Source organism: Urocampus carinirostris, chromosome 4, assembly GCF_059441175.1.
Source record: "Urocampus carinirostris isolate Australia breed hairy pipefish chromosome 4, RoL_Ucar_1.0, whole genome shotgun sequence".
Classification (NCBI taxonomy): Eukaryota; Metazoa; Chordata; class Actinopteri; order Syngnathiformes; family Syngnathidae; genus Urocampus; species Urocampus carinirostris.
The window spans coordinates 12,443,743-12,469,501 of record NC_142352.1 but is presented as its reverse complement, the minus strand read 5'-3'; the positions used below and the strand labels follow the sequence as shown (position 1 = coordinate 12,469,501).

General features: G+C 40.5%; 1 protein-coding gene across 2 annotated transcripts in view; it reads left to right on the top strand.

Annotated features, from left to right (window-relative positions):
* Positions 1 to 25,759, top strand: part of syt7b (synaptotagmin VIIb) — a 173,410-nt gene that overhangs the window by 66,119 nt on the left and 81,532 nt on the right. For both annotated transcript variants that reach the window (XM_088333670.1, XM_088333669.1), the window contains exons 2-4: positions 562 to 665; positions 17,845 to 17,924; positions 21,080 to 21,214. In XM_088333670.1, coding sequence (XP_088189796.1) covers positions 562 to 665; positions 17,845 to 17,924; positions 21,080 to 21,214 — 319 coding nt within the window. The remainder of the gene's footprint in view (positions 1 to 561; positions 666 to 17,844; positions 17,925 to 21,079; positions 21,215 to 25,759) is intronic.

Genomic DNA, 25,759 nt, shown 5'->3' with positions numbered 1-25,759 from the left:
AAATATACATTTTTTTTCCTTGGATTATTTTCAACTGGACCCGGACGTTCATTTTGCTGGCTGTGATTTTTGGACTGTGTACTTTAATGAAGGACATTTAGTTTCGCTCGCGGGACTTAAAGTCGGGTTTGGGTTCGCATGCGGCTTTTATACAGGTGCTGCTTGTGTTAGTACACAATTGGTTTTCCTCTTAAAATGTGGTGGGTGCGGCTTATAATCAGGTGCGCTTTATTGTCCGGAATTTACGGTACATTGATTTGGGACACGGGATTTGGCATTATTATCATTTCATACATTTGATTAAATCATCAAATGACACACAGTGAAATAAAATGTGCTGAAGAATTAGCTTTTGTCTAGAGAGTGTGTTTGGCAGTTTTTTCAATTTTGTCTGAAAATATATGATGTGGCTCTCTCAATTTCTTTTTAAAACATGTTTTGCTTTTATGGCTCTTCGGGTCAAAAAGGTTCCTGACCCCTGTTTTAGAGCCTCAAAATGAAAATACAGTTCAACTAATGTCCTCCTCTTTATATGTCCCCCTTCCTTTGTCTCTCACTTAGGTTCAGTGTCTCTCAGTGTGTTCCTGGTGTCTCTCGCATTCCTAGTATGTGCCCTTTGGCTGGTAGCTCTATGTGGTGTCTGCACTTGGTGTCAGCAAAAACTGGTGAGTAAAACAACATATATCCGTCTGTCTGGGGCCTTTTTTAATGTTTCAATTTTTCTAAGGTACATTACAATTTACGCCGGCATTGCTTGAATGAATCTCTATTAAAGATGATTTTTTAATATATTGCCAGTTCAGTAATTGGGTGCTTAGAAAATGCTTCTTCACCCCTCATGGAACCTTTTTAAAGGGTTTTGTTTTGTTTTAATGCAAATGTGTAATGCTTCAAATGTCAAGTGACCCAGTTAGTGTTGGAACTCGTGACGGGCATCATACTTTGTTTAATCCAATGCACTTCTACTCAAATTTAGGTAGGAATGTGAACTTCTGGGTGGTTAGCGCATCCCCAGCTCAGTTCTAAGGTCATGGGATCAAATCCAGCGACCACCCTTCCTGTGCAGGGTTTGCATGTTCTCCCCGTGCTTGCATGGGTTTCATCCCACTTTTCCAAAAACATGCATGTCAGGTTAATCGATTTGAATTGTCCCTAGGTGTAATTGAGAGAGTTAATTCCCTGGATCTGTGTGTCCAGGGACTGGCTGGCAACCAGTTCATGGTGTCCCCTGCCCACTGCCCGAAGACAGTTGGGATGGGCTCCAGCACCCCCGTGACTCTAATGAGGATAAGCTGCGCAGATAATGGATGGATGGATGAACTTATGGCTTTATTGAAACAATACAATGAGCTGTAGCATCTAACATAATTGAATACAATGTAATTCTATAGCATTTCAAAGCATGGCTATAGAGCAATATAGATTTAGCATCAGCATGGAATTAGAATTGAAATTGATTGTATTTAAAAAAAAAAAAAAAAAAAACTATAGTGGCTGTAGTGAGTTCCATACTCACTGCTCTATGTAGCTTTCTACAGAATCAGCTTGGTTCAATTGTTTTGCTTGGCTCCACTGAATGGACGAGTAAATAATTCATGTTCTAAACGTAAAATCAAAATCAAAAAGTTATAACGTAAAATTTGCTTTGAATGTAGGGTTGAAACAACCAATCGATAAAATGATTGAAATATATTATTAAAAGCGTTGGCAACGTATTTCATCATTGACTTGTTGTCTTGCGCAATGTATGTAACACTCAGCACGTTGATGCAATACAAATAAGCATGCATTGAAATCTGTTGTGAAGATGAGGGGACATGCTTATAGAACTACCGTATTTTCCGCACTATAAGGCGCACCGAGTTATAGGGCGCACCCCCCAAAAATAGTTGTTGGTCCTATATTTTCCATACATAAGGCGCACCGGATTATAAGGCGCTACAATGGGAACGTCGACAAAACAGTCAGATAGTTCAGTCAAACTTATTACCCCTTAACATTCCGAAAGCTTGCAAAGAAGCAAATACGTGTCTCAGACATGTACGGAAACAGTGTCTGTACGATGTCACCAATCACTCAAATGCATCGTTCCAAATCTCATTCGGAAGGTTAGAGTCTTGGGATTCAAGAAATGCTAAACATTTCTTAGTTTCCATTTTATTTTTCACTGGCAACTGTGTGGACAGCAAAGTAAGAATTTTATTGTGCAGGGAAACGGGGTTCTTTACTGTGCATATGACAATAAACACTTTGAATTGAATTTAGTTTAAAAATAGACTCATCACAGAAACATCAAGATCGTTCTAAAACAAGATACCGGGAAAATATAAAGCCGCATAGCTCACCTAAGTTCTCTTGCAGCCATCACGTTCAATAATGATACGTAACCGTGGTCTTCTTACAACCGTGAGGGTAGTAAATCCAGGAGAGTAAAATATTTACAAATACAGAATAGTAAAAAATGTTTTCTCTATGCCGTAGTGCAACCCAACGTGTGATTCACGTTCATCTCTTTCGGCCAATTGCAGGCTTTGTTTCGCCCCTTTAGCCTATGCGAGCCTGTAAATGATAAAAAAGGATCCAACCCCTTTACCTCCGAATAACTTTAGCCAATAGTGACTGATTCAAACGATGATTGACACATTGGTTAGGAAATGAAACGCCGGTATATAAATCCCAGCATACACCACGGACGACTTCGCCTTCGGGGGAAAATCTAGTCGGTGGCTGGTTGCCTTAGATGCAAGACTTTGCGACTTAATATTGATCCATATATAAGGCGCACTGTATTATAAGGCGCATGGTGAGCTTTAAAAAAAAAATGCTTTTAGGTGCGCCTTATAGTGCGGAAAATACGGTACTTTGATCCAGCAGAGGGCAGCTTGAGCCCACATTTTGTTGTGCGATGTCCTCTTGATCCGGCGACAATCTTGTAATAGCACTTTAGTTCCACAAAGTCCGTTTTAATAAAATATCCTGATGTTTTGTGCACTATATTTCTATCTGTTTAAAACTTTAATATTTAAATAGAGGAGGAAACTAAGAATGTGTGTGTGTGTGTTTTTTTTTAATGCAATTCATCGATTAATCTAAAAATTAAAAATCGACCGATTCATTGTTAGTTGCGGCCCTTTTTGAGCGCTCTGATTCTGATGAGCATTTAATTAAATTTTCACAACAGGTCCGCAGCACCTCAACTGTCCTTAGCGGGGTCCCTGGTGCTGGCTGGCACCACGTAAGAAACTCCTGATCTACATGTTTTCACAACCTGGGGGAAATTTGAGGGCTTACATTTTAATGCTCTCTCTTTAATTGAAAATAGAAAAAAAACGACATTATATATACGTGCATGCCGCGTAGGTTAACGTGAGGAAAAAGTAACTAGCAATCAAAGATGAGACTAAGACTGAGGACACAGCAAGAGCAATAATGTGACAAAAAAAAGCTTCCTTGTCCAATGGCTTACAAAGGGCAGTGATGCAGATGCACAACTCATGTGTCACCTGAAGCTATGTCCTTCTCAAACAGGAAAAGGAAATAAACAAGACTGGGCCGTCATTTGACAGTGCTTGTATATTTTGTTTGGTGGGTATCATGAAATTGTTAAGACCAGAACGGAGACAGGACCCACTTGTTCTCAGTTTTATTGGAAGAAAGGAAAGGGTTGCCCCCACGATCCGGTGATCGCTGGGCGCGGGTAGCAGGTCGCTCTGAACGCGGAAGTGGGACTTCCGCGGTGAGTGTCGGGAACGGAAAAACGGTAGCCGGGACAGGAGAGCAAAAACGTGGTCCGGTCGTAAGCGAGTCGTAAGCCAGGAAAGGAGAGTAGACGTGGTCGAGGACAAAAAAGGTCGAAAGCCGGGACGGGAGAGTAGATGTGATCAGGATCAAAAACAGGTTGAAACCTGGGTACAGACAGGAGCAAAAAACAGGTTGGAGTCAGAGTTGAAAAAGGCTTGCCTAGTGTAAACTGAGGTTTGCAGACGGACTGACAACAGGTGATAGAAAGGAGTGGGTTTAAATAGGGACAGGGAGCCAATCAGAGTCCGAGGCAGTTGGCGCCAAATGTGCGGGACAGAAATCAGTAGACAAGTCATGTCATGTTTATTTGTCTAGCCGTTATTCACACAAAGTCCCAAAGAGCGGCACAGACTACAGACTATAGCAAACTACAGACTATTATTACACCATCCCCTGATTTAAAACCTACACGAGGGCAAGGAACAACCAAAAATCTCAGATTGAGGCAAATTAAGAAACCTTCCAGGATGACCAGGCTGTAATGGATGTTGCATAACAAACAATAATAATAGATATTGACAACATTAGATATAGGTCTTTCATAAGCTTTAGAATCAAAGTGTGTTTTAAGCCTATATTGAAACAGTTCCATTGAGGTTGCAGATTGAATCTCAGAGGGCAGAGCATTCCACAGCACCGGGGCCCGAATGGAGAACCCTCTCGGATCTGCGGATCTCATTGGTTCAGTAGCACATCAAGCTCAAACGAGAAGGTTTTTAAATGGTGGAGGCGAAAGACATTCCGATGTTCTCTTCTGGGATCAGACCGAGTATTTGGACAGTGAAAAAAATAGAACTGGAGAGAAGCAATGCAGTTCAGAACAATTATTACAAAGTTTCAAAAAAAGACAAAATCAGAGTGCACTCCAGACCAATCGATGGATATGTGTCTCCAAAGAAAGACGAAAAATAATTGTTTGTCCCCTCTCCTATAGGAGAAAGGCGTTGATTATGCAAAACGTAAAATGAAACTCTGACAGGCTCTCCTGAGAACAGGCTAAAAGAAAGGATCTCAATGAACAAGAGTATTTTGTTAGAACTGCACACAGCTGGATTTTGAAGGTTGTTTGTGTCATGATTACCGATGTGAATCACCTGGGCACGCTTATTTGGCGCCAGCCACTGCGGGCTCTGATTGGTTCCCTGTCCCTTTTTAAACCCAGCCCTGTCACTCTCCGGTGGTCAGTCTGTCTGCGAACCTCTGTTGAAACATGGCAAGCCTTTTTTGACCCTGGCTTCCGCCTGTCCAATTTTTGCCCCTATCTTTCCACCTGCCCGTTCCTGATCTTCCCGTTTGTCTCCAGCTACGACCCGTTTCTGACCCCAGCCGCATTTTTGCTCTCCTGTCCCGGCTACCGACCTGTTTTTTGACCCTGACACCGCCATTGCCCGCTACGGAAGATCCACTTCCGTATTCGGATCATAATCCGAGTTCGAGATTGACATGCTTCCCGCGTCCAGCGAACACCAGATCGTAGGTGCAGCCCTACCTCTTTCTTTCAATCAAACCTTAGGTAAACATTACGCAATTGGGTCCTGATTCCGTTCTGGTGGTGACAGTTTGATAAGATAAGGCTGACGCATCAGAAGACCTTTGCTGGAAAAATACTGATAAGAAAGGATACAGCAGGTAAATACTTTATTCAAATATGGGGATGAACACAGGTGCATTTATAACAACTAAATGAGTAATGTTATTATTAAATTAATGCTGTGAATATTAGATAATAAACTTAATATAGCTGGAAAACTGGTGGCTGTCACAGGCCAGAAACGGAGACAGGTGTCGTGTCCAGCATGGTCGCCGTGGTGACCGGCTGGCCCCGCCCCCTGGGCACGGCTGCAGTAGATCAGCTAATTTGCGTGTGTGCTACTTAAGGGTGGGTTGTGGGTTTTACGGGTGCTGGCTCATTGCATTTTCTGTCTGCATTTTCCGTTCTGTTTTGCTCTGTCCTGTTTTGTTTGATTCGGAGGAAACCTGTGTTTTCACGTTTTGAGTAAAACCTTGTTTTTGTTCTGTTTTCTCCCGGAGTTTTGGACGACTTTTATTTTGCTAAATAAAAGTTTTGATCGTCAACGCAGATGAGTTCTCCCTTCCTGCCTCCTGCCTCCGTTCTAGTCCGGTCCCTCGTGACAACAGGACCCAGTAGCGTTCGTTTACTCAGTTTTATTAATAAAGAGAGAGAGCAGTGCTTGCGTCCACGATCCGATGATCTACAGAGCAGGTGGCAGGAACGCGGAAGTGGCACTTTGCTGTCGAGCAAGGATAATTGTAGGCAGAAGGGATACTGGTCGATAGCCGAGACGGAAGAGAAAGGGCGGTATCGAGTCCAGAAAAGAGGTCAGCAACAGGTATCAGGCAGGAAACAGGGCAAAACAGGTTGATGGTCGGGATGGAAGGGCAGGGCAGAAACGGGGCCAGAAACAGGTCGGCAACAGGTATCAGGCAGGAGAAAACAGGGCAGGAAAATGTCAGAAGGTATGGAGCTTGCCTAGCTGGGAGCATGGGTTTGCAGACGGTCTGACGGCTTCCTCTTGGAAGCCGGGGGTTTAAAGAAGAGTCAATGAGCGCTCAGGGCTGTTGGCGCCAATGGGGCAGCCGAAGGTGTGCCGAATCAGTAATCATGACAGTGGCAACATACTCAGTGACCTATTTTAATAATCTAACAATAGCAAAAACATACAAATATTTTGTGGCATTTTCAAGCTTGTGACATTTGCCTGTTGGGAAAAAAGGCATTGCTGCAGGCTTTGCTTTCATGACTCTCTGACCTTGAACACATTGTGTTCAGTGAGTGTTTACCTCATGTTGTTCGTGCAGAGTACCAGAGTCAAAGAAAGGTTTCCATATTTGTCCCTGACAGCAAACACAATCGCAAACTTTACTGCGTTCTGTAATCGGGGCTTTGTGTGCCACAAGCTTCTGTGCGTCGTGGTTGCTTGCCTCCAGTGCCATACTAATGATTCATATGCTAATAGGAAATTTGCCTAGAGCAGTTGGCTCTGCTGCTCATGGAGCAAACATGATTGTCGACATACAGTTTGATCTACATGACTTTGTTTTGTTTGTGTCACTTGATTGTGTAAATTGGGAATGAAAGATATGAAATTATTGTCATTAATACTTGGAGCCATAGACTAAAAGTTAGTCCGGTGATTTTCATTCTCCACCTTCGTTTTCCACTATCCCCATTTCCCCAGTCTATCCTGCTTTCTGAGGTTTGTTTTTTGTTCAGACCGTTTTATTGTTTTTTTTGACACTTTGTTTGTTACTGTGTTAGGGTTTATGATTACATTTACTATTTGAGCACATTGCCATGTTTCCTGCTTCTTGCTTCCTCCACAAAACCCCAAAATGTACGGTCCTGAGCGGCGGGGGTCATAAATAAATAAATGAAGACTTATATATGTATGGATAAGTAATATCCCACTGAGAGTCCAAAATACATCATTTGGTTTTCGTAGTCTGGGATGTCAGGCAGGGCTCCAGTAATCCGAGTCGACAAAAGTACTGTGAAAAGGGTGGTTGGAACATGACAAGGAAGGCCACGAACTAGCAAGGAACCAAGGGGACACCTTTTGAATGAATGGAATATCTGATGGAAGTGTAAATAAAAAAGTAATGTGCCTTTGTTTGCATCAAAGTGGCCAGACAGCTTGTTCTCTTTATGATATTTCCACCACGCAAATCAATGCAAATGCTTCCTTTACAAAAAGACAAAGTGGCTAGGGCTCCAGCACCACTTGTGGTATATTTATCCACGCTTCTGTTGATACTGACAACAAGTTAAAGAAGCGTTGCAGCCAATTTGGAACAAAGGAATGAGGCGGAACCTTAGCTCAATAGTGAGAAAATTGAACAGTCAACGTATATCGCTAAATTGTTTTTCACAGTTTGAACACTTGGCCTTTCTTTGAAAGGTAATTTACCTGTGTAGTAATAACAGTTAAAGGGGGGGAAAGCACAGAAAATTGCTTGTGACATAGAAAGCTTCAGTAAAAAGGGTTTTTTCAAGGACGAGCTGGATGGAAGCATGATAATTAACATTGCCTTTGAAAATGACCATTCGTTTAAATAAATAAGGAAGTGAAATGCACACCATACCCTGAGCTAAGATGCTATAGATGGGAACCAAAGTCAGATGTATATAATAGGTAATCCCTCTCACAATCTCAACCTTTTGGTGATAGCAAAAACGGGCAAATTGTGTGAAGAAGGGGCAGCACGGCGATGCAGTGGTTAGTGCGTGTGCGGCACAGTTTTAAGGTCTTGGGAACCTCCTGTGAGGGTTCAAATCCAACTACTGGACTTTCTGTGCGGGCAGCACGGCGGCGCAGTGGTTAGCGCTTGTGCGGCACAGTTCATGTCATGGGAACCTCCTGCGTGGGTTTAAATCCACCTCCAGACTTCCTGGGCGGAGTTTGTATGTTCTCCCCGTGCTTGCGTGGGTTTCCTCCGGGCACTCCGGTTTCCTCCCATATTCAAAAAACATGCATTTCAGGTGTATTGGCTGGTCCAAATTGTCCCTAGTTGTGAATGAGCGAGTGAGTTGTCTGTCCCAGTGTGCCCTGCGATTGGCTGGCAACCAGTTCAGGGTGTCCCCTGCCCACTGCCCGGAGATGGCTGGGATGGGCTACAGCCCCCCCGCGACCCTAATGAGGATAAGCGGTACGGCTAATGAGATGAGATGAGACTTTCTGTGCGGAGTTTGTATGTTCTCCCGTGCTTGCGTGGGTTCCTTTGTATTTTGTAAGTGTCCTCCAGGCACTCCGGTTTCCTCCCACATTCCAAAGACATGCATTTCAGGTGGATTGGCCGGTCCAAATTGTCCCTAGGTGTAAATGAGCGAGCAAGTTGTTGTCCCTGTGTGCCCTGCGATTGGCTGGCAACCAGTTCAAAGTGTCCCCTGCCCACTGCCCGATGATTACTGGGACGGGCTCCAGCACCCCCGCGACCCTACTGAGGATAAGCGGTGCAGCTAATGAGATGAGATGAGTGTGAAGAAGACCATTCTGAGATTTAAGTCAAGTCATTTTTAATTGTATAGCCCTTAATCACAAAGAGTCTCAAAGGGCTGCACAGACCACAGATTATTGCAAACCACAGACTATTATGACGCCATCCCCTGATCTAAAACCTACATGAGGGCAAATAATACACAGATATTGTCAACATAAAATACAGGTTATTCATATGCTATAGAATAGAAGTGTGTTTTAAACTTAGATTTAAACTTTTCGACTGAAGTTGCAGATCGAATATCAGGAGGAAGAGCATTCCACAACACCCGGGCCAGAATGGAGATTCCATAACAAAAAGATGAACTGGCTAAATAATATAAAATACTTCAGAAATTTATGAGAGTGGCTGGTTACTCTTTTATAAATGCCCCAACGTGTCGCTTGGTTTATTTTAATCCCCACTGTAAATAGAAGATACGGTTTCAAGCTCAGTTCTTTATGTCAACATCAGCATCATTGTAAGTCCTTTGTATGTCGGTCTTAGCCTATCTTTATGTCATCTTTGTCAGTGATCAATAGTCCGTCGACCTTTATCCAAAATGAGTCTCTTTGGTATTTTATCTCCATGTCCTTGTCAAAGTGTCACCAATTTAATTTCTTGTCTGCTGCTTTTCTGATTCTAATGGAGTACTGCCTTTATCTTCATTTGTCTTTTGTACAAATACTACTCCCTGCTAGCGATGTAGCAGCCCCAATGGTGAAATAATCTATGCTGAAAATTCCTTAAAATGTATTCACTGCACTCTCCTTGGTATCATAATTATAATATCATTTTCAATGAGATTTGGCTCATTAGAGTGCATAAGGATTTCAGAGTGTCATGAGCTCTCTCTCTACCGGTAACCAGGACCAATAACCTCCCTGCTCTGTCACAGCACCCCGATCAGTTCCACCTGTCTGTTCTCGTTTACCTCCAGCTGTTCTGAATTCCCTGCCAATCAAGCTCCGTATTTAAAGCCCTGCCTTACAGCCTACCTTTGTCAGATTGTCTGCAAAGCTACATCCGGAACCTGTTTGTCTGCGCTCACCTACCTTTTCGCTCGGTTTCCTCTCCGTTCCATCTTTCAAGCCATCTTCCTTAAAGGTAGTCCTTGCGGGTAGTGCGCCCGCCCCAAGACAGGGAGGTTGCTGGTTCAAGCCTCGGCCGGGTCTAAAACTTACAACATTGGTTCTCATTGCCTCCCTGCTTGGCGCTCGGTATTGGAGGTTGGAATTGGGGGGTTTGGTCACCTAATGACTCCCAACACATCAGTTGGGTTAAAACGGACGTATGAGAATCTCATTGTAAGAATGTGGTACCATTAAAACTGAAACTGAATCTCCACTTCAAGATTTCCCTGTCTGAACTGTCTTAACGTGACGCAATTGTGGTCCTTGTCCGTCTGATCTGTGACACAGAATCTGGGAAGTCTTTGGTTCCAATCCTGGCTAAAGCTGCCCTCTGTGGCAACCACCCATTCTCCACCTGCATATTCCTTACCTTCAGAATGATTTGGCTTGTAAAATGTCTAGAATAATTGTAAAAAATTAATATCAAGGTCGGTAAAATCTGTGAAACTCTAATAGCAAGGTTTGAAATCAAGCTTCATATCACTAATCCTTCAAAATACTCAAATCACAGACTAAGCACAGCTAGCTTAAGGGCCAGTGGATGCTAGAATATTCACTGCAATCAAATTAATGTTAGCCACAGCTGCTATATTGCTAGTAGAGTGAATTTTTGGGAATTTTGGAATGTCAGCAAAACATTTAAAAAAGGTGATTAGTTCACCAGTCTCAAAGTAAGACTTCTCTACAGAAAGCTAGCTCTAATTTAATGAACAGCGGAAGCTAAAAAAATCTCTAATAAAAATTAATGTTAGCCACAGCTGCTATATTGCTAGCAGAGAGTGAATTTGGGGAAAATTTGAAAATTTTGGAACATCAATGAAACGTTTAAAAGAGGTAATTAGATTTCCAGTCTCACAATAAGACTTCTCTACAGCCAGCTAGCTCTAATTTAATGAACAGTGTAAACTCGAAAATTCCGTCTAATCAAATTAATGTTAGCCAAAGCTGCTATACTGCTAGCAGAGAGTGAATTTGGGGAAAATTTGGAAATTTTGGAATGTCAATGAAACATTTAAAAGAGGCGATTAGATCACCAGTCTCACAGTAAGACTTCTCTACAGCAAGCTAGCTCTAAATTAATTAATAGTGGAAACTCAAAGTCAGTGTAGTCAAATTAATGTTAGCCATAGCTGCTATTTGCTAGCAGAGAGAGAATTTTGGGAAAATCTGGAAATTTTGGAATGTCAATGAAACATTTAAAAGAGGCGATTAGATCACCAGTCTCACAGTAAGACTTCTCTACAGCAAGCTAGCTCTAATTCAATGAACAGTGGAAGCTCAAAATTTCAGTGTAATCAAATTAGTGTTAGCCATAGCTGCTATATTGCTAGCAGAGAGAGAAGTTCGGGAAAATTTGTAAATTTTGGAAAGTCAATGAAACATTTAAAAGAGGCGATTAGATCACCAGTCTTACAGTAAGACTTCTCTACAGCAAGCTAGCTCTAATTTAAAATTTGATTTATGATAGGTTGGATCACTACTACACATTTGTTATTTCCTGTTTTTCCCCAGATAATTCATTTGTCGAATTTGCCAAAATTAAATGATACTGCACCTTTCTTCAATACGCTAACAGGGAAAAATACATTTCTCACTAAAGTCTTGTCCCCAGTTTCATGTTAAATCCAGTCTGCAGTTGAGCCGCTGGCCCAGATAATTTGATGTCATATTTCTAAACGCAAGGCTAACGCCGTTATCGCTAACAGTCAGTTGTTTGACAACCGTGATGGCAGGAGGCCCCATATGAGAATATGTCAGAGGGATTCATGGCCTCAGTCAATCTCACAAGTTCAGCACATGCTGCATCCTTGTTTGCATTTATTTAGATGTTGATTTAGTCCAGTCCCTATGTCTAATCATATCACGTTAGCGTGTTTTTTGCTGATTCTGTTGGTGGAGATGTTTTTCGACTTTCCCCCTCCTTATTTTGCAATTTTTTTTTTGTTAGTTTTCGAATGTTAAATGGCCTGAACTGAATATGCACGCATCTCTCTTCTAGAAAAATCTTCCAGCGAAGGTACCTTGTTTCGTCTAATTGAGGTTGATTTGTTTTGTTTAGGTATTTTTGTTATCCGTACAGATGTTTTGTGATGCACGCTCTGGCAGAAAAGGTTACAATGTCTAAATGCATTAAATCTTAAAGCATTTTTATCGATGTTACCTGCTGCTGAAGCAGGGGTGGGCAAACGTTTTGAGTTTTAAATCATATTTTGAATCCCAAGAGCTTAAGCTTTGTAATTATATTAGTGGGGCATGATGTATTTTAGTGACTAATGACGTCTGTTTTGTCGACCTTCCCACTGTAGCGCCTTATAGTCTGGTGCGCCTTATATATGGAAAATGTATGACAAAAGTCTATTTTTGGGGGGTGTGCCTTATGATCCAGTGCACCTTGTGGGGAAAATACGGTAAATGGAAAGTTGGTGTCGAAACTTGAATCATTGTCATGTTGGCACCCTGACCAGTTTTTAATTTGTAAATAGAAGATGATAATTATCACCCGTGAGCAAAGCGAGGGTGGTGATATTTGTTTGCTTGTTTAGATATGACTACCAATGTTCCCTCTAATTTTCCACGGGTCTGAGCGTTCACACTAAGTCGGTGAGCAACGCTTGAAACAGTGAGCAACCATATCCCAAGTGTCGGCAAGATAATTAATTATCAAACATGTCCAAAACCTGACATCAAGTTACATTTTGCTGAGTTTCCGGCAATGCAAAATTATTTTTCTCTTTTGAATGAATTGACTCATGTACTATTGCAAAGGTTGAACGGCCTACAAACGTCGTTTGTTCTTGCAATTCTTTCACAAGATATCTCTCATCTCATCTCTCATCTCAGTAGCTGCACCGCTTATCCTCAGTGGGGTCGCGGGGGTGCTGGAGCCCATCCCAGCAATCATCGGGCAGTGGGCAGGGGACACCCTGAACTGGTTGCCAGCCAATCGCAGGGCACACAGGAACAGACAACTAGCTCGCTCTTTCACACCTAGGGACAATTTGGACCGGCCAATCCACCTGAAATGCATGTCTTTGGAATGTGGGAGGAAACCGGAGTGCCCGGAGGAAACCCACGCAAGCACGGGGAGAACATACAAACTCCGTAAGTCCGGTAGCTGGATTTGAACCCTCACAGGAGGTTCCCAAGACCTTAGAACTGTGCCGCACACGCGCTATCCACTGCGCCGCCGTGCTGCCCCACAAGATATCCATTTCTTTTTATTTCCTGATATATTTTGTAGCATAATATTAACATTTTGGGGGGCTTATTTAGTCGGTTTTAAGATACAGAACTGTACTTAATCAAATTTTTTAGTGGCTTGTACAATGTTGGCAACAAGATTCACTTGATATCATTGGAAATTATTTGAATGCAACACAAGCTTTTTCTTCTGTTTTTTTTTTCTACTTTTTTTTAAATTCCTTTAAAAAAATCTCATTGTGTTTATTTTTTCCAAGCTGTTGCTTTTTTCTTTTTGTTCTCTATTTACTTTTTCCCTACATTTCTTTCTTTTCTTTCTTTCTGGCTTTTTTCTAAATGTTTCCTTCTTTTTTTTCTCTTCCTTTTGTTTCTTTTTTTCTCAGCTTTTCACTACTTTTTCATTTTGGTATTTTTTTCTTTTTTGTTCTATTCCCCCCTTCCTTTAAGTCATTTTGTGCATCATTTTACATACTATTTGGTTGGTATGTTGGGATTAAAGAAGCAAAAACAACCTGAAGAGCCGTTTAGGACCCGAAAGAGCCAGTTCCTTTTAGTGAGCCGAGCCGAAGAAGCCGGTTCTCTACAAACTTTACTCAACTTTACTCGACTTCAAAATACCGCATTTAGGACACAACGTCGGAGGAACCCGTGTATTTTTACCTTCATGCACTGTAACTTTGACTTAAGTCGCTTCTTGATTAGTAATTTTGAGCCCTCATTTCTGTGCGCTGGCTAGATTTTCTTGTGCGCTGAGAATATGCGAGCAGTGCGCAATTGCGCACGCACGCAGCTTAGAGGGAACACTGATGACTACCATCTTTATATATATATATATATATATATATATATATATATATATATATATATATACTACAGACTATGATTACACCATCCCCTGATCTAAAACCTACATGAGGGCAAGGAAAAGCTCAAAACCTCATTCGTGAAGTGTTTTTCAATCATGGGAGGTGCTAAATAATACACAATGTCCCTTTAATGTACAACTCATGAATTATTTTAAATTGATGTGAAGTATCTGCTGTATGAAATGTGACGATAAGTAAGGCTAACATACCTTACTACATATGATCAGATATTTTTTTCAAGTGGGCAATTGGTCATGCTTTTAACCGTAAAAAGTTGCTTCGCTGTGTAATAATAAAGATTTTTTAATCCCCTTTTTTCAAATATAGACTATGTGGACCCAAACGCAGGTAGCAGGAAAAGGCGAGGTACTCAATAAGGTCAATCAATAAAGTAACAAACAGATGGTCAAAATCTACAATAAAACTAGCAAGACCAAAAAACTATCATCAGAAAGCAAGATAGGATGGGAAACAGCTGATGGTGGGTGTGTTGTGGTAAATACACTTGCATTTGTAGAATAGATTTGCGTACATTTAGAAATTTAGAAAGACTTGCTTACAGTTGTGAGAAGAGGTCATGTTGACATCAGTTCGGGAAATTCTTGGCAGACAATTAAGTTTCCTTGAAGATAGCGTGCAAGGGACGGGACGCTCTGAACAAACTGACCTCAGTTTGTTTGGAAGAACTATCTCCTTGTAGGGAGACAATCGAGAAAAACAAAATTCCTATCTTGATACGTGATACAGGACCGCCTTTTGGGGTGTACTCAATTGAAGCTTTAAAAACATTGTCATGTTCCCAGCTCTCTGAGATCTTGATTGACGAAACAATAAAGATTCTCCCTCCTACGAGGCTGGCTTCTGTCCATTTTCCTTATCCACATATGAGAAGACTTTTCTCTCGATTATCGAACCTCCAATTTCCCCAACATTCAATGGCGCCCCAACGTGGATTGGCACTAATTAAATAAAAAAGAAAAGGGAGGAAACTTCTCAGTGGAACTGTCTCGAATGAGCAGTTGAGGTAAGGAAAGTTTTTTCTCTCCTTATTTCGATTTGCTTGTCGAGATTCGTGGGAGGACGGGAGCCTGTGACGTCGGAGCTAAATTTTGAAAATTCGTGCACGTGGATTTCCGTCTATAGTCAGGCCCAAGTTCGGACGGATGAGATACATAGACTGAGTTGAGAATTTTGTCTGACGGGAATTCGGTGCTCAGAGAATCCTGTTTGTTGTGGGACATGGCTGCTTGAAAAAGAAAAAAGGCTAATTTACCTGGAAAAAAGGTGCAGCGGCGTCGGTATTTGTAGATTTATAATTGTCTTGAGATCTGTGTAAAGACGGTGATGAGACGTCATCATTTGCTGAAGTGACAGTTCGAGAGTAGACGATCTATATGTGGTTAATACGGGGCATGTTTTATGTGTTTCCCTAGTCGATTGATGATTTGGGAGGGACATGTAACCTTGCACTTAAGAAAAAGTGTGGTGCATGGAACCTCGCCATTTTCTACAATCTGAACCACTCTCTCGATTATCGAACCTCCAATTTCCCCAACAGGTGCTAACCAAAATGTCCTTGTGAAGGGTCAGGTTATTCCGGGACAGGTGTGTCCATTCACCCCACAAACTGATCAGGCGCCCTCTGGTGGACGGATGAACACTAGACACTAACATTATGCCTTGGAATCTATTTTCATTAGGCATGTAAACAGAACCTAAATATCGTGATAGTTTGTCACGCAAATCCTCATAGAAATCGGTGGTGGCGCATCGGTTCCATTTATTACAGCTTCAGTGAGAACAAAACATCATTGTGATTCAGAGATTCCACCCCAGCTTCGTTATATGGTTGTTTGATCCGAGACAAGTGAAGTGAAGGATGTTTCTGGTTCTACGTATCCTAAATAAATCATTCAAATCATTGCAAGTAGGAAGATAAATCATTCGAGAAAACTTTAATATTGCTTTTGGAAACTTATGAGTCAACACTTCTCATTTAAATGCAAAACACTTCAAAATCCAATTAGGTGAACGTGGGGGTTATTTTGGTACAGTTGTATTTGAATAAGGATCCAATTAAACTTCATGCACCATGAAACGAACTCCTATTGTGTTCACAATTTCGAATGGACTGCGGAGAAACATAAATTGTGAATTATGTAAAAGTTTGGAACTCTAGAGGTTAAGTCCCCCTACTTATTTTTACTCTGTTAATTGGATGTTTATTGTGTATCTGTGTGTTTTTGCAATCTTTCAATGAGATAATTCTGATTTATTTGCACCATCGTCAAATCCATCCATCCACCCATCCATTATCTGCGCCGCTTATCCACAGTAGGGTGGCGGGGGTCTTGAGCCCATCCCAGCAGTCCTGGGCAGGGGACACCCTGAGCTAGTTGCCAGCCAGTCACAGGACACACAGAGACAGGGAATTAACTCTCTCATTTACACCTAGGGACAATTAGGACCGGCTGATTAACCAGATATGCATGTTTTTGGAATGTGGGAGAAACCGGAGTGCCAGGAGGAAACCCAAGCAAAGACGAGGAGAACATGCAAACGTATATGCACACAGAAGCTGGTAGTTGGATTTGGACCATCATCAAATCAATCCTTCTAATTTTGAATCTTTAAAATAAATAAGTATTGTGGTTAGCGCGTCTGCGAAACACTTGTAATCAGAATCTGCGACCTTTCAGTCGAGCACTCTACTACTTGTAGTGACCGTTTCAAATGACGATTGATTAGCCAACAAAATTCCCAACATAACGATGTGCACATTTACAGTGATTACTCAAAACAGAGCCGCAACGCCAATCATGATTCTTTTTCACGCATTATTAAGCGCAGGTGTGCACAATCATTGATCGATTTCCGGAAAGAAAAGTCAAACATTTACAACTCCTCACAATGTCTGAAAAATTAGCTGACGTAAAATTCACGGATGCAAAGTTTTTATTGCTGTAAACTTGTCGTCTGCTTATGTCCACTTACTTACTAGAAAAATGTGCAAAATACAATGTTTCGTTTTGTAAATTGTGATCAAATTTGACAAGGTCCCGGATAAGGCTTTAAGTTATTGTCTCACGTCTTTTCCAGCTAAGATGCCCGTGCTACATTCATCTGGAGGCAGTTAATTGCAAAAGCTAATTCAGGCGAGAATAAAAAACCTATTTCTGTGTGTTCCACCTCAGATTACTCGATGTTATAGCACTTGCAGTGATTATTTCAGTTTGGCACAAAACGTCAGTTTTACTTTTCAAAAAAGACAGCCCATCTTCTCAAAAGTATTCAATTTACTTTGGGTATGTCTAGGGATTTTAGTCGAATTTTAAAGGAACATTAAGGAGTGTAAATCTACCATCTCCGTTGTCTGTTCTAAATGTCTCAGGTTGTCTCATGATCAGTTCCACCCTTTGTTAATTACGGTCTTTCTGTCTTTGGCTCGCCCCTGGCTCTTCTATTCAACGACATACTTCCACTCTTGGCCACAATTCCTTGGTCTCAAGGTCTTTATTGTATTTGAGTGTCACTTATTTTAAATTACGTATGTTTAAATGGACTACTTTGGATGATTCATTCCCATGTTTTCCCTGCAATGTATCTGGATTACCCCCTGGCTGTACTGTTGTTTATCTGTCCTGCACCTGGGTCCTCCAGCCTGTACCAATCTCTCTTTCTAAATATGGTTATTACTCTTGATAATTGTATATGAATTATAATATTACCATTGGTTTTGAGATTTTTTGGGGTAATAATCCAAACAAGTGGTTCTTTGACAGTGCAAAAACTGTAAATGTCGAATATCATTACTCATATTCACTCACTACCTTGTGTGTGCCTAGGGGAAGAGGAATAATCCCAGGATGGAAGCTGCCAATTCTCCAGAGTCTGTGAGAGGTCGAGGGGAAAATAAAGCCATAAAGTAGGTGACTGTAAATTTGTAGATGAGGGTACACAGAGCAATGATTTATAGTGCTGTGGCAGGAAAAAGCAAGTCTTTTAGCTTAAAAAGGTTTTGTGCTTTTGTCTTAATATATTGTACAGTATTTTTTGTATCATGCAAAATAGAAAGTTTCTACTTAATAGTTTTCACCTATGATGACTTTTTTTTTAAACTTAAACCCTACAACAAACTAAATTTAGCTGAACCTTGAAAATGTAAATAATAACTCTATATCATTATATGTTAAAAAAAATCAACTCATTAGGGACCAAATCTTTTTCAAAGGTCATCAGGACACAAATGGCCCTCGAACCAAAGTTTGGACAAAACTGGTACACCTTGATGAGCACAAAAAGCAAAAAAAAAATTCTCAATATTATAACACTGAAAGTCTTCTCTGTGATTTTTTGTGGGTAGTAATAATTGTAAAGATACTTTCTATGTCCAATACAATTGGACCTTTTAACCTGCTAAACTTGCTCTGGAGCCACATGCGGATCTTTGGCAGTCCCTGGCGCTTTTAAAAAAAAGTTTGATAATGGAAAAATCTATGGTTTCTGTAAGACATAACCGGAAGTATCATGTAAAGCAAAGTGGATCATGTCCTTAATCCATATAGTTGTGCAATGAAATTATATTCAAAATTATAATTTGAGAGTACAGAAGATATGTGTAAAATTTTTCATTAAGTACAGTACTTTTATTTCTTTAAATGACTACTTGAGCCTGTAAATTCTTTTTGTTTTTGAATAATAAATAAATGGCTAAAAAATGTAAATAATAACTGTATCTGTATATGTTAAAAAAATCAACTCATTAGGGACCAATTCTTTTTTTAAAGGTCATCAGGACACAAATGGCCCTCGAACCAAAGTTTGGAGAAAATTGGTACATCTTGATGAGCACAAAAAAAACAATATTTTTTTCTCAATAAAAGTCTTCTCTGTGTTTTTTTTTTTTGCGGGTGGTAATAATTGTCAAGATACTTTCTATATCCAACACAATGGACCTCTCGAACTGCTAAACTTGTATTTGGAGCCACGTGCGGGTCTTTGGCGGTCCCTATTGACTCCCTGGCGCTTTAAAATAAAAGTGTGATAATGGAAAAATATATGGTTTCTGTAAGACATAACCGGAAGTAAATGCAGATTTCCGTAACGTCCATATGATGGCGGCAAAGTATCATGTAAAGTAAAGCGGACCGTGTCCTCAACCCATACAGTTGTGCAATGAAATTATTTTTAAAATTATAATTTGACAGTACAGAAGATATGTGTAAAAAAATTATAAAGTACAGTACTTTTATTGAGCTTGTAAATTGTTTTTGTTTTTGAATAATAAATAAATGGCTAAAAAAATGTTTCTACTTCATGGGTCTTGACTATTGCTGGGCGTTTTTGGAATACACACTCTGTGAAAAACAAGGGATTGTTGTATACTGTATAGTAAAATTTGGAATTAAGTTTACAGTTAAATGGGGCAGATAAAATTAGGCTTGTCTTCTTTTTGCTCTCGTTGAGGACATATTTAGTTTTCTGCTGCCGTTTTATTGATTTCGATGAATTCATGAAATAAATCATGTATGTCAAATGAAACACATTAAACAGATTAAAAGGTAATACAGCTCACATTAAAATTGGACCCAATCGTGAAAAGAAACAAAATTTCTTTGACATTTTATATTGTGCTGACACATAAAAAATTCAAAAGTCGGTGTTACAAAAATACTGCCCCCTTTGGTTTAATACTTCATGCAAGCTCTTTTTGCTGATATTACAACCATAAATCTTTGAGGGAGTCTATAAGTTTTGCATGTTTATACTGCACTGTTCTCCGGTGCCTCCTTTCGCAAACGTCTGACCCCATCACAGAGGAGGTGCATTTAACCTGACACACAGGTGTACCCGGTTTGTTTTTTTACTCATATAGGTCGAGATTGGATCATTCAGAAGGCAAGGGGGGGGGATTAGCAACACCTACTTTTCTGTTTTTTCGTTGTAAATATTATATAAAATATTGAAACAATTCGGTTCCACGTCACCATTGTGTTTCACATGTTGATTTTTGGAAAATAGATTTTTTTTTTTAGCTTTAACTTTAAAGTACTTGTTTCAGAACCCGAACAGACGGAGGGCCGGACGCGTAACGTTTTCACACAAGCTTTGTTTTACGGGAATGGGGCAGTCATGCGCGTAAACACAAATACTAGTGATTCGGTGAACGCTGGGCGGAAGAAGTAAGACAGAGAAGTCAGGCGCGGGAAAACGGGAATCCAGAGGCAGACGAGATCGATAATACTGGATACTGGTGCAAGATACCAGACATGACGGGACAGACGGGATCGATACCGGATACTGGAGCAAGATACCGGACAGGACGGGACAGACGGGATCGATACTGGATCCTTGAGCAAGATACTAGACAGGGCAGGACAGACTGAATCGATACCGGATACTGGATACACGAGCAAGATACGGGACGGACGGGATCGATACCGGATACTGGAGACGGGAGCAAGATACCGGACAAGACGAGACAGATGGGATGGATACTGGAGACGAGAGCAAGATACCGGACAGGATGAGACAGATGGGGTTGATAACGGATACTGGAGCAAGATACCGGACAGGACAAGACATGCGGGATCGATACCGGATATTGGATACACGGGCAGGATACCGGACGGAGTCAAAATACAAGTCTTGCTAGTGCAGAGGTTCGTTGACCGACTGACAAGAAGTGAATGAGAGAACTGAGTTTAAATAGGAGGCAATCAGGCAACAAACAGCAGCTGGCGCCAAACGGGCGGGCCCAAGTGATGGCAATGGGCAACCGTGACAACTTGAGGGGGTTAATACTTTCGCTAGGCACTGTATACACTAAAAATAAGGGTTGAATTAATAATTACCAGGAATGTAGTTAGAATAACTGTAAATATCTGTGAATATTGGCTATAATTCCCCTTTTATCCCTTGATTCTAAATTCAATATCGCGTTTTGTTGTCCTCCTTTTCTATGCTACTGAGTATAGTACTAAGTTACTTACTCCAAAATTTGAAATGTTAAAAAATATCAGCCTTTGAATCATTGTGTGTTTGTCAACTGTCTGTTTCGTCTATTCTTTGCGACTGCAGTGATCTTGACAGAGACTTTTGGAACAACAATGACAGCAGCAACGTGCAACAGAGGTGGAGTTCCTACCCGCCCAAGGAGTTTCTCCTCAACATGTCTCCCTACGCTCCATACGGAGACCCTCGCCTCACACCCAAGTGAGTCTTTGTCGGTCCATATTTCTGAGAGGCCGTTTGAGAAGTAAATCGTACTTGCTCTCACATGTAACGTCAAATTCTCACTTATGCACAACTATACTCTCATTCGGACACAGTCATAGCCTGCCATAGACTCTACTATTCTCTCTCATACACAATACTAGACTCTCTTCCTCAAACTTCTATACTCTCATACACACACAGTACTATGATTTCATACACACTACTGTAGAATCTCACACGCTATATTATACACAGGGTTGGGTAGGGTTACTTTAACTTGATTACTTTCAATTACTTTTGGATTACTCCAATACCAAATATGCTAATAAAAGACAAAAGAAACTAAATATGAATAAAATGATGACTCACAACACGTGGTAAGCTTTCTCTCCTGGCTTTGATCTCTTTGATCTCCGGCAAAACTAACATAAAATGCGACAGAAACAAAATGAAAATAAATCCAAACAGCTTGCCAACATCATTTTTTGCCGTTCCATGTATTCCGTTATTCCCCAAGCCTGCACAAAATGTAATAATTTTATTCATATTTAGTTTATTTTGTCTTTTATTAGCATATTTGGTATTGGAGTAATCCAAAAGTAATTGAAAGTAATCAAGTTAAAGTAACCCTACCCAACCCTGATATACACACACATACTATTCTTTATCTCAAACCATTAAATTGCTATTACTATCGAGGTTTTCATACCTTGAGTAATGATCACCACCCTTCTCCGTATTGTTTCTACTCTGGTTACTTTTGGCAAACAGAGCGATGCAAATTTGTCTTTGTGTATATGTTGTATAGTTTGATGTCAAACTGGACTGTCTGCCATTATATTGTAATGTGTGAGAGAGTAAAGTAATACAGACACTGTCCTACTTACGATCGTTCGTAAGTTGAATTTGTTTGTAAGTTGATTCAGTGCTATATTTTGTATGGAATGTATGTTTAAGGTTTATATACGTATAGTAAGGTTTTAACATTTATTAGACTGAAATCTGACTTGGAAGACACTTCACGTGTCTTGTGCAGCTGGAGCATATTCAAAAGTCTGAGAAATTATTGAGCCGAGCGACGAGAATAATCCACATATTATTTTATTTAGCCGAATCAAAGAGGTGAACAGATGAACAACTGAAAAACTTTGCATTCCTGTTTTGTTTTTCAAATATAAGTGAGGAACTTCTTGCATTGGACAGTTTGTTCTTTTGTGGTAGCGTAACATTTCATTTTGTCCTTCTCACTTCTTTTTCATTTCCTTCTGTTCTCTGTTTGTCAGAAATCAGCGTTTTCCATTCCTTTGGCTCGTAATAAACTCATTTGACTCCATTAAGTACAAACTCAGATGTAGAACAGATAGATATAAGGAAAATATATGCAAAAGTCAACAGTATAAAAACAAATAATTTGGTCTTATTAAACTGATATCAAATATTAATGTATTTTAAGTCAAGTCATGTTTATTTGTATAATCACAAGGATGTCAGAACCAGAACAGATGGTAGACCCAAACGCGTAAGGTTTCACACAAAGCTTTATTGGAGAATCGAGGAAGTCAGGTGCGGGGAAACGGACAACAGCGATCCGGTGCTCGCTGGGCAGGAGACGCGAGGAGCTCATGGGATCAGAGCGTGGTCGGAATGCGGAAACTGGTGGAGTTGCCGGGACGGGCGATCGGAGCGTGGTCAATGTGCAAAAACGGGTCAAGTAGTCGGAGCGGGAGGTCGGAGCGTGTTTGATGGACGGAACGGGTCAAGTAGCCGGAGACAATCGGGAAGTCAGGGACAGACGGGCAGGATACAGTTGAGGACGGGACAGTCAAATAATGCTTGCCTTGCGTATGGGGAGGTTCGCTGACGGACTGACAAGGAGTGAATGGAAGCGTTGAGTTTAAATAAGAGGGAACCCAATCAGGCACAGACCACAGATTATTGCAAACTACAGACTATTATCACACCATCCCCTGATTTAAAACCTACATGAAGGCAAGGAAAAACTAGAAATATCAGCATGAGGAAAATTAAGAAACCTTCCAGGCTGCAATGGATGTTGCATAACAAACAATACAATACAACAATGCTCCCTGTACATACAATACAACACAGCACCTATTTATTCACAGTAAAACAGACTATGCAGTATACCTCAAAAATATTGGCAATCTACAAGGACTTTGTCGTCTGCCACCAGTGACCAAAACAATACGGTCAATTCCAAACGGGAGAGACAAGATTGGACTAACAAAAAAACATAAGTCTTTTAAAAAAAATAATAATAATCCTGTCCAAAAATGGTTTAAGGGCGTGTGTACATATACAATACAGAGAAACTGAAAAAAATGGCATGTTTGGTATTACAGTAATCCATCGGTTTTCGCGTTTAATGCTGACCAAGACCACCCGCGAAAACTGAAAATCCGCAAAGTAGCGGCGCCCCTTCAAAAATGCTTAAAAAAACGTATACAGGTATACAGTATACCCCCCTGTATACAGTACACCATATAGAATACGGGTAGAGAGAGAGAGAGTGAAATTCATGTTATAACCCCCAAAAAAAACTGCAAAATATGTTGTATGTACACAGAATAGGACTACGGCGAAACCACTACGAACCATTCAGTATGATTGTATTAACCGCTCTTAACCACATGCAGCCATCGCAGTTTATTTCGCTTGTTTACACTACAGGTTACATATTGAAAATAAAAACAATGAAAATGTGATATTTGATGAGTGTTTGTGAAGCATTTTGGGAAACAACAGTTGAAAAAATGGTCTGTGTTCATTTTAATTAAAGTGAAAGAGCTACCTTCTGACAATAACAACATACTTTAGCTGGCTGCATCGAACAGCTTTTACAACATATACACGAAACCACACACAATTAGCCGTGTTTAGGTAGTACAAACAACCGCTCGCTTTTGGTATAATAAAGTCAAACTTGAGATGAAATGTGATGGAAGAGAATATACTTACGTCGCGTCGCCGAGTCCCCTCCTTGATAAACTGTGCGCCACATAAGAAGGGGGTGAGGTGGGAGGAGTTGAAGGGGGGGGGTAGCTAAGCAGCAATGACTAAGCATTGTGTCAGGGCCTCCCCCTCCCCTTCACAATAAGAGTGTGCACACCGTGTCCTCAGTTGACATAAGCTCGCGCTCAATGGCGTCAAGTCAATAAATGCTTTTATTGAGAAGGTAAGGTATATTTTTTAGACCCGCAAAGCTCTGAACCCGCAAAAGTGGAACCGCGAACTAGCGAGGTTCCGCTGTATTAGTATTCTTTTAAATGTAGGCGCAAACTGATTTTGGGACAAATCTGTTAGTTTTACCACATTACAAGTTACCCTACATTGAATACCCGGAGTATGTGTCCTGTTCCAATACCTTCGGTCATTCTCTGTGTTTTGTGTGTAAATGTTGTCACAAAAGAGGCTGTGGCGTAATCTTGTGACTTGTGCTATGTCTTCTCTCAGTCTCAGTGCAGATGTCCTGCGTCCTTGAATTTGTGAATGCACTTTTGGGCACTTTTGTCAGTTTTTGTCAGGATTCTTATTTGGGGAAATGTTTTGTATCAGCTCTTCCAGTAAAAATGTTTCCTTGAGTTATGGATCGAATGTGCATCATGGAACGGGCTCCTGAAGAATGTCTTTAAGAACTATCAAAAAGTCATGACCATAATTGTAAAAATTAAATACAGTGATACCTCTACATTCATGCTACAAAAAATTGAATGTCTTTTGAGAATTTTTTTTTCCCGACATCCGAAAGAAAATTCAGTTTAAGAGAATGCTATTTGAAACTGGGACTTTAAAGTCATTTTATTATCATCTTAATTTTCCCATTGTTGTATTTTTATGTTGAATTACGGTGTTAATGGTTTTCTAACTTATTCAATGCCATAAGGTATGAATGTGTTTTGTTCCTGAGTGCCAAAACAAAACGTGAACAGTCTTTTTGTTTTATCTAAAAGGGTTTGGGTGCACCTCATCAGTAAGTATCAGCCATCTTGGAATTAATTCAGTATGAAAAATCACCATTAGATGGCAGGATTGGTTTTGATCAGATCATTGTCCACACATTGAAAAAGCCCCCACTTCCTAATTTTGCTTCCTGTGTCCAGCGATTGAGAGTGTGTAAGCGGCCCATATAGCAAGTCGGCGAAGTGATGCAGTGTGGTGAGAAAAGCGAAGCTATGGGTGACTTCAGTTATCGCTTCAGCAGAGCTTTTTTTTCTCTCTGAAATAGATGACATCATCATCAGGGCAGAGAGTGATGACGTTTCGTGCACATCCACTAGAACGCAAATCGCCATGGTGACCAAAATTGTGCCACCGGGAACATTGGGCAATGAAAACATCTTGCAAAGTCCATGCACAAGTTCAGTGTTCTTGCACTAAAATGTTATTTTTCTAGCAAAGTACCTCCGTGTTTACGGAAATGAATGTTTAGATATTGGAGGTCTCATAAATGCAAAAAAAAAAAAAAATTCTGCTTGGAAACAAGTATTTTCAAGAAACTTAGCAATGCTCAACTGTTGTTTA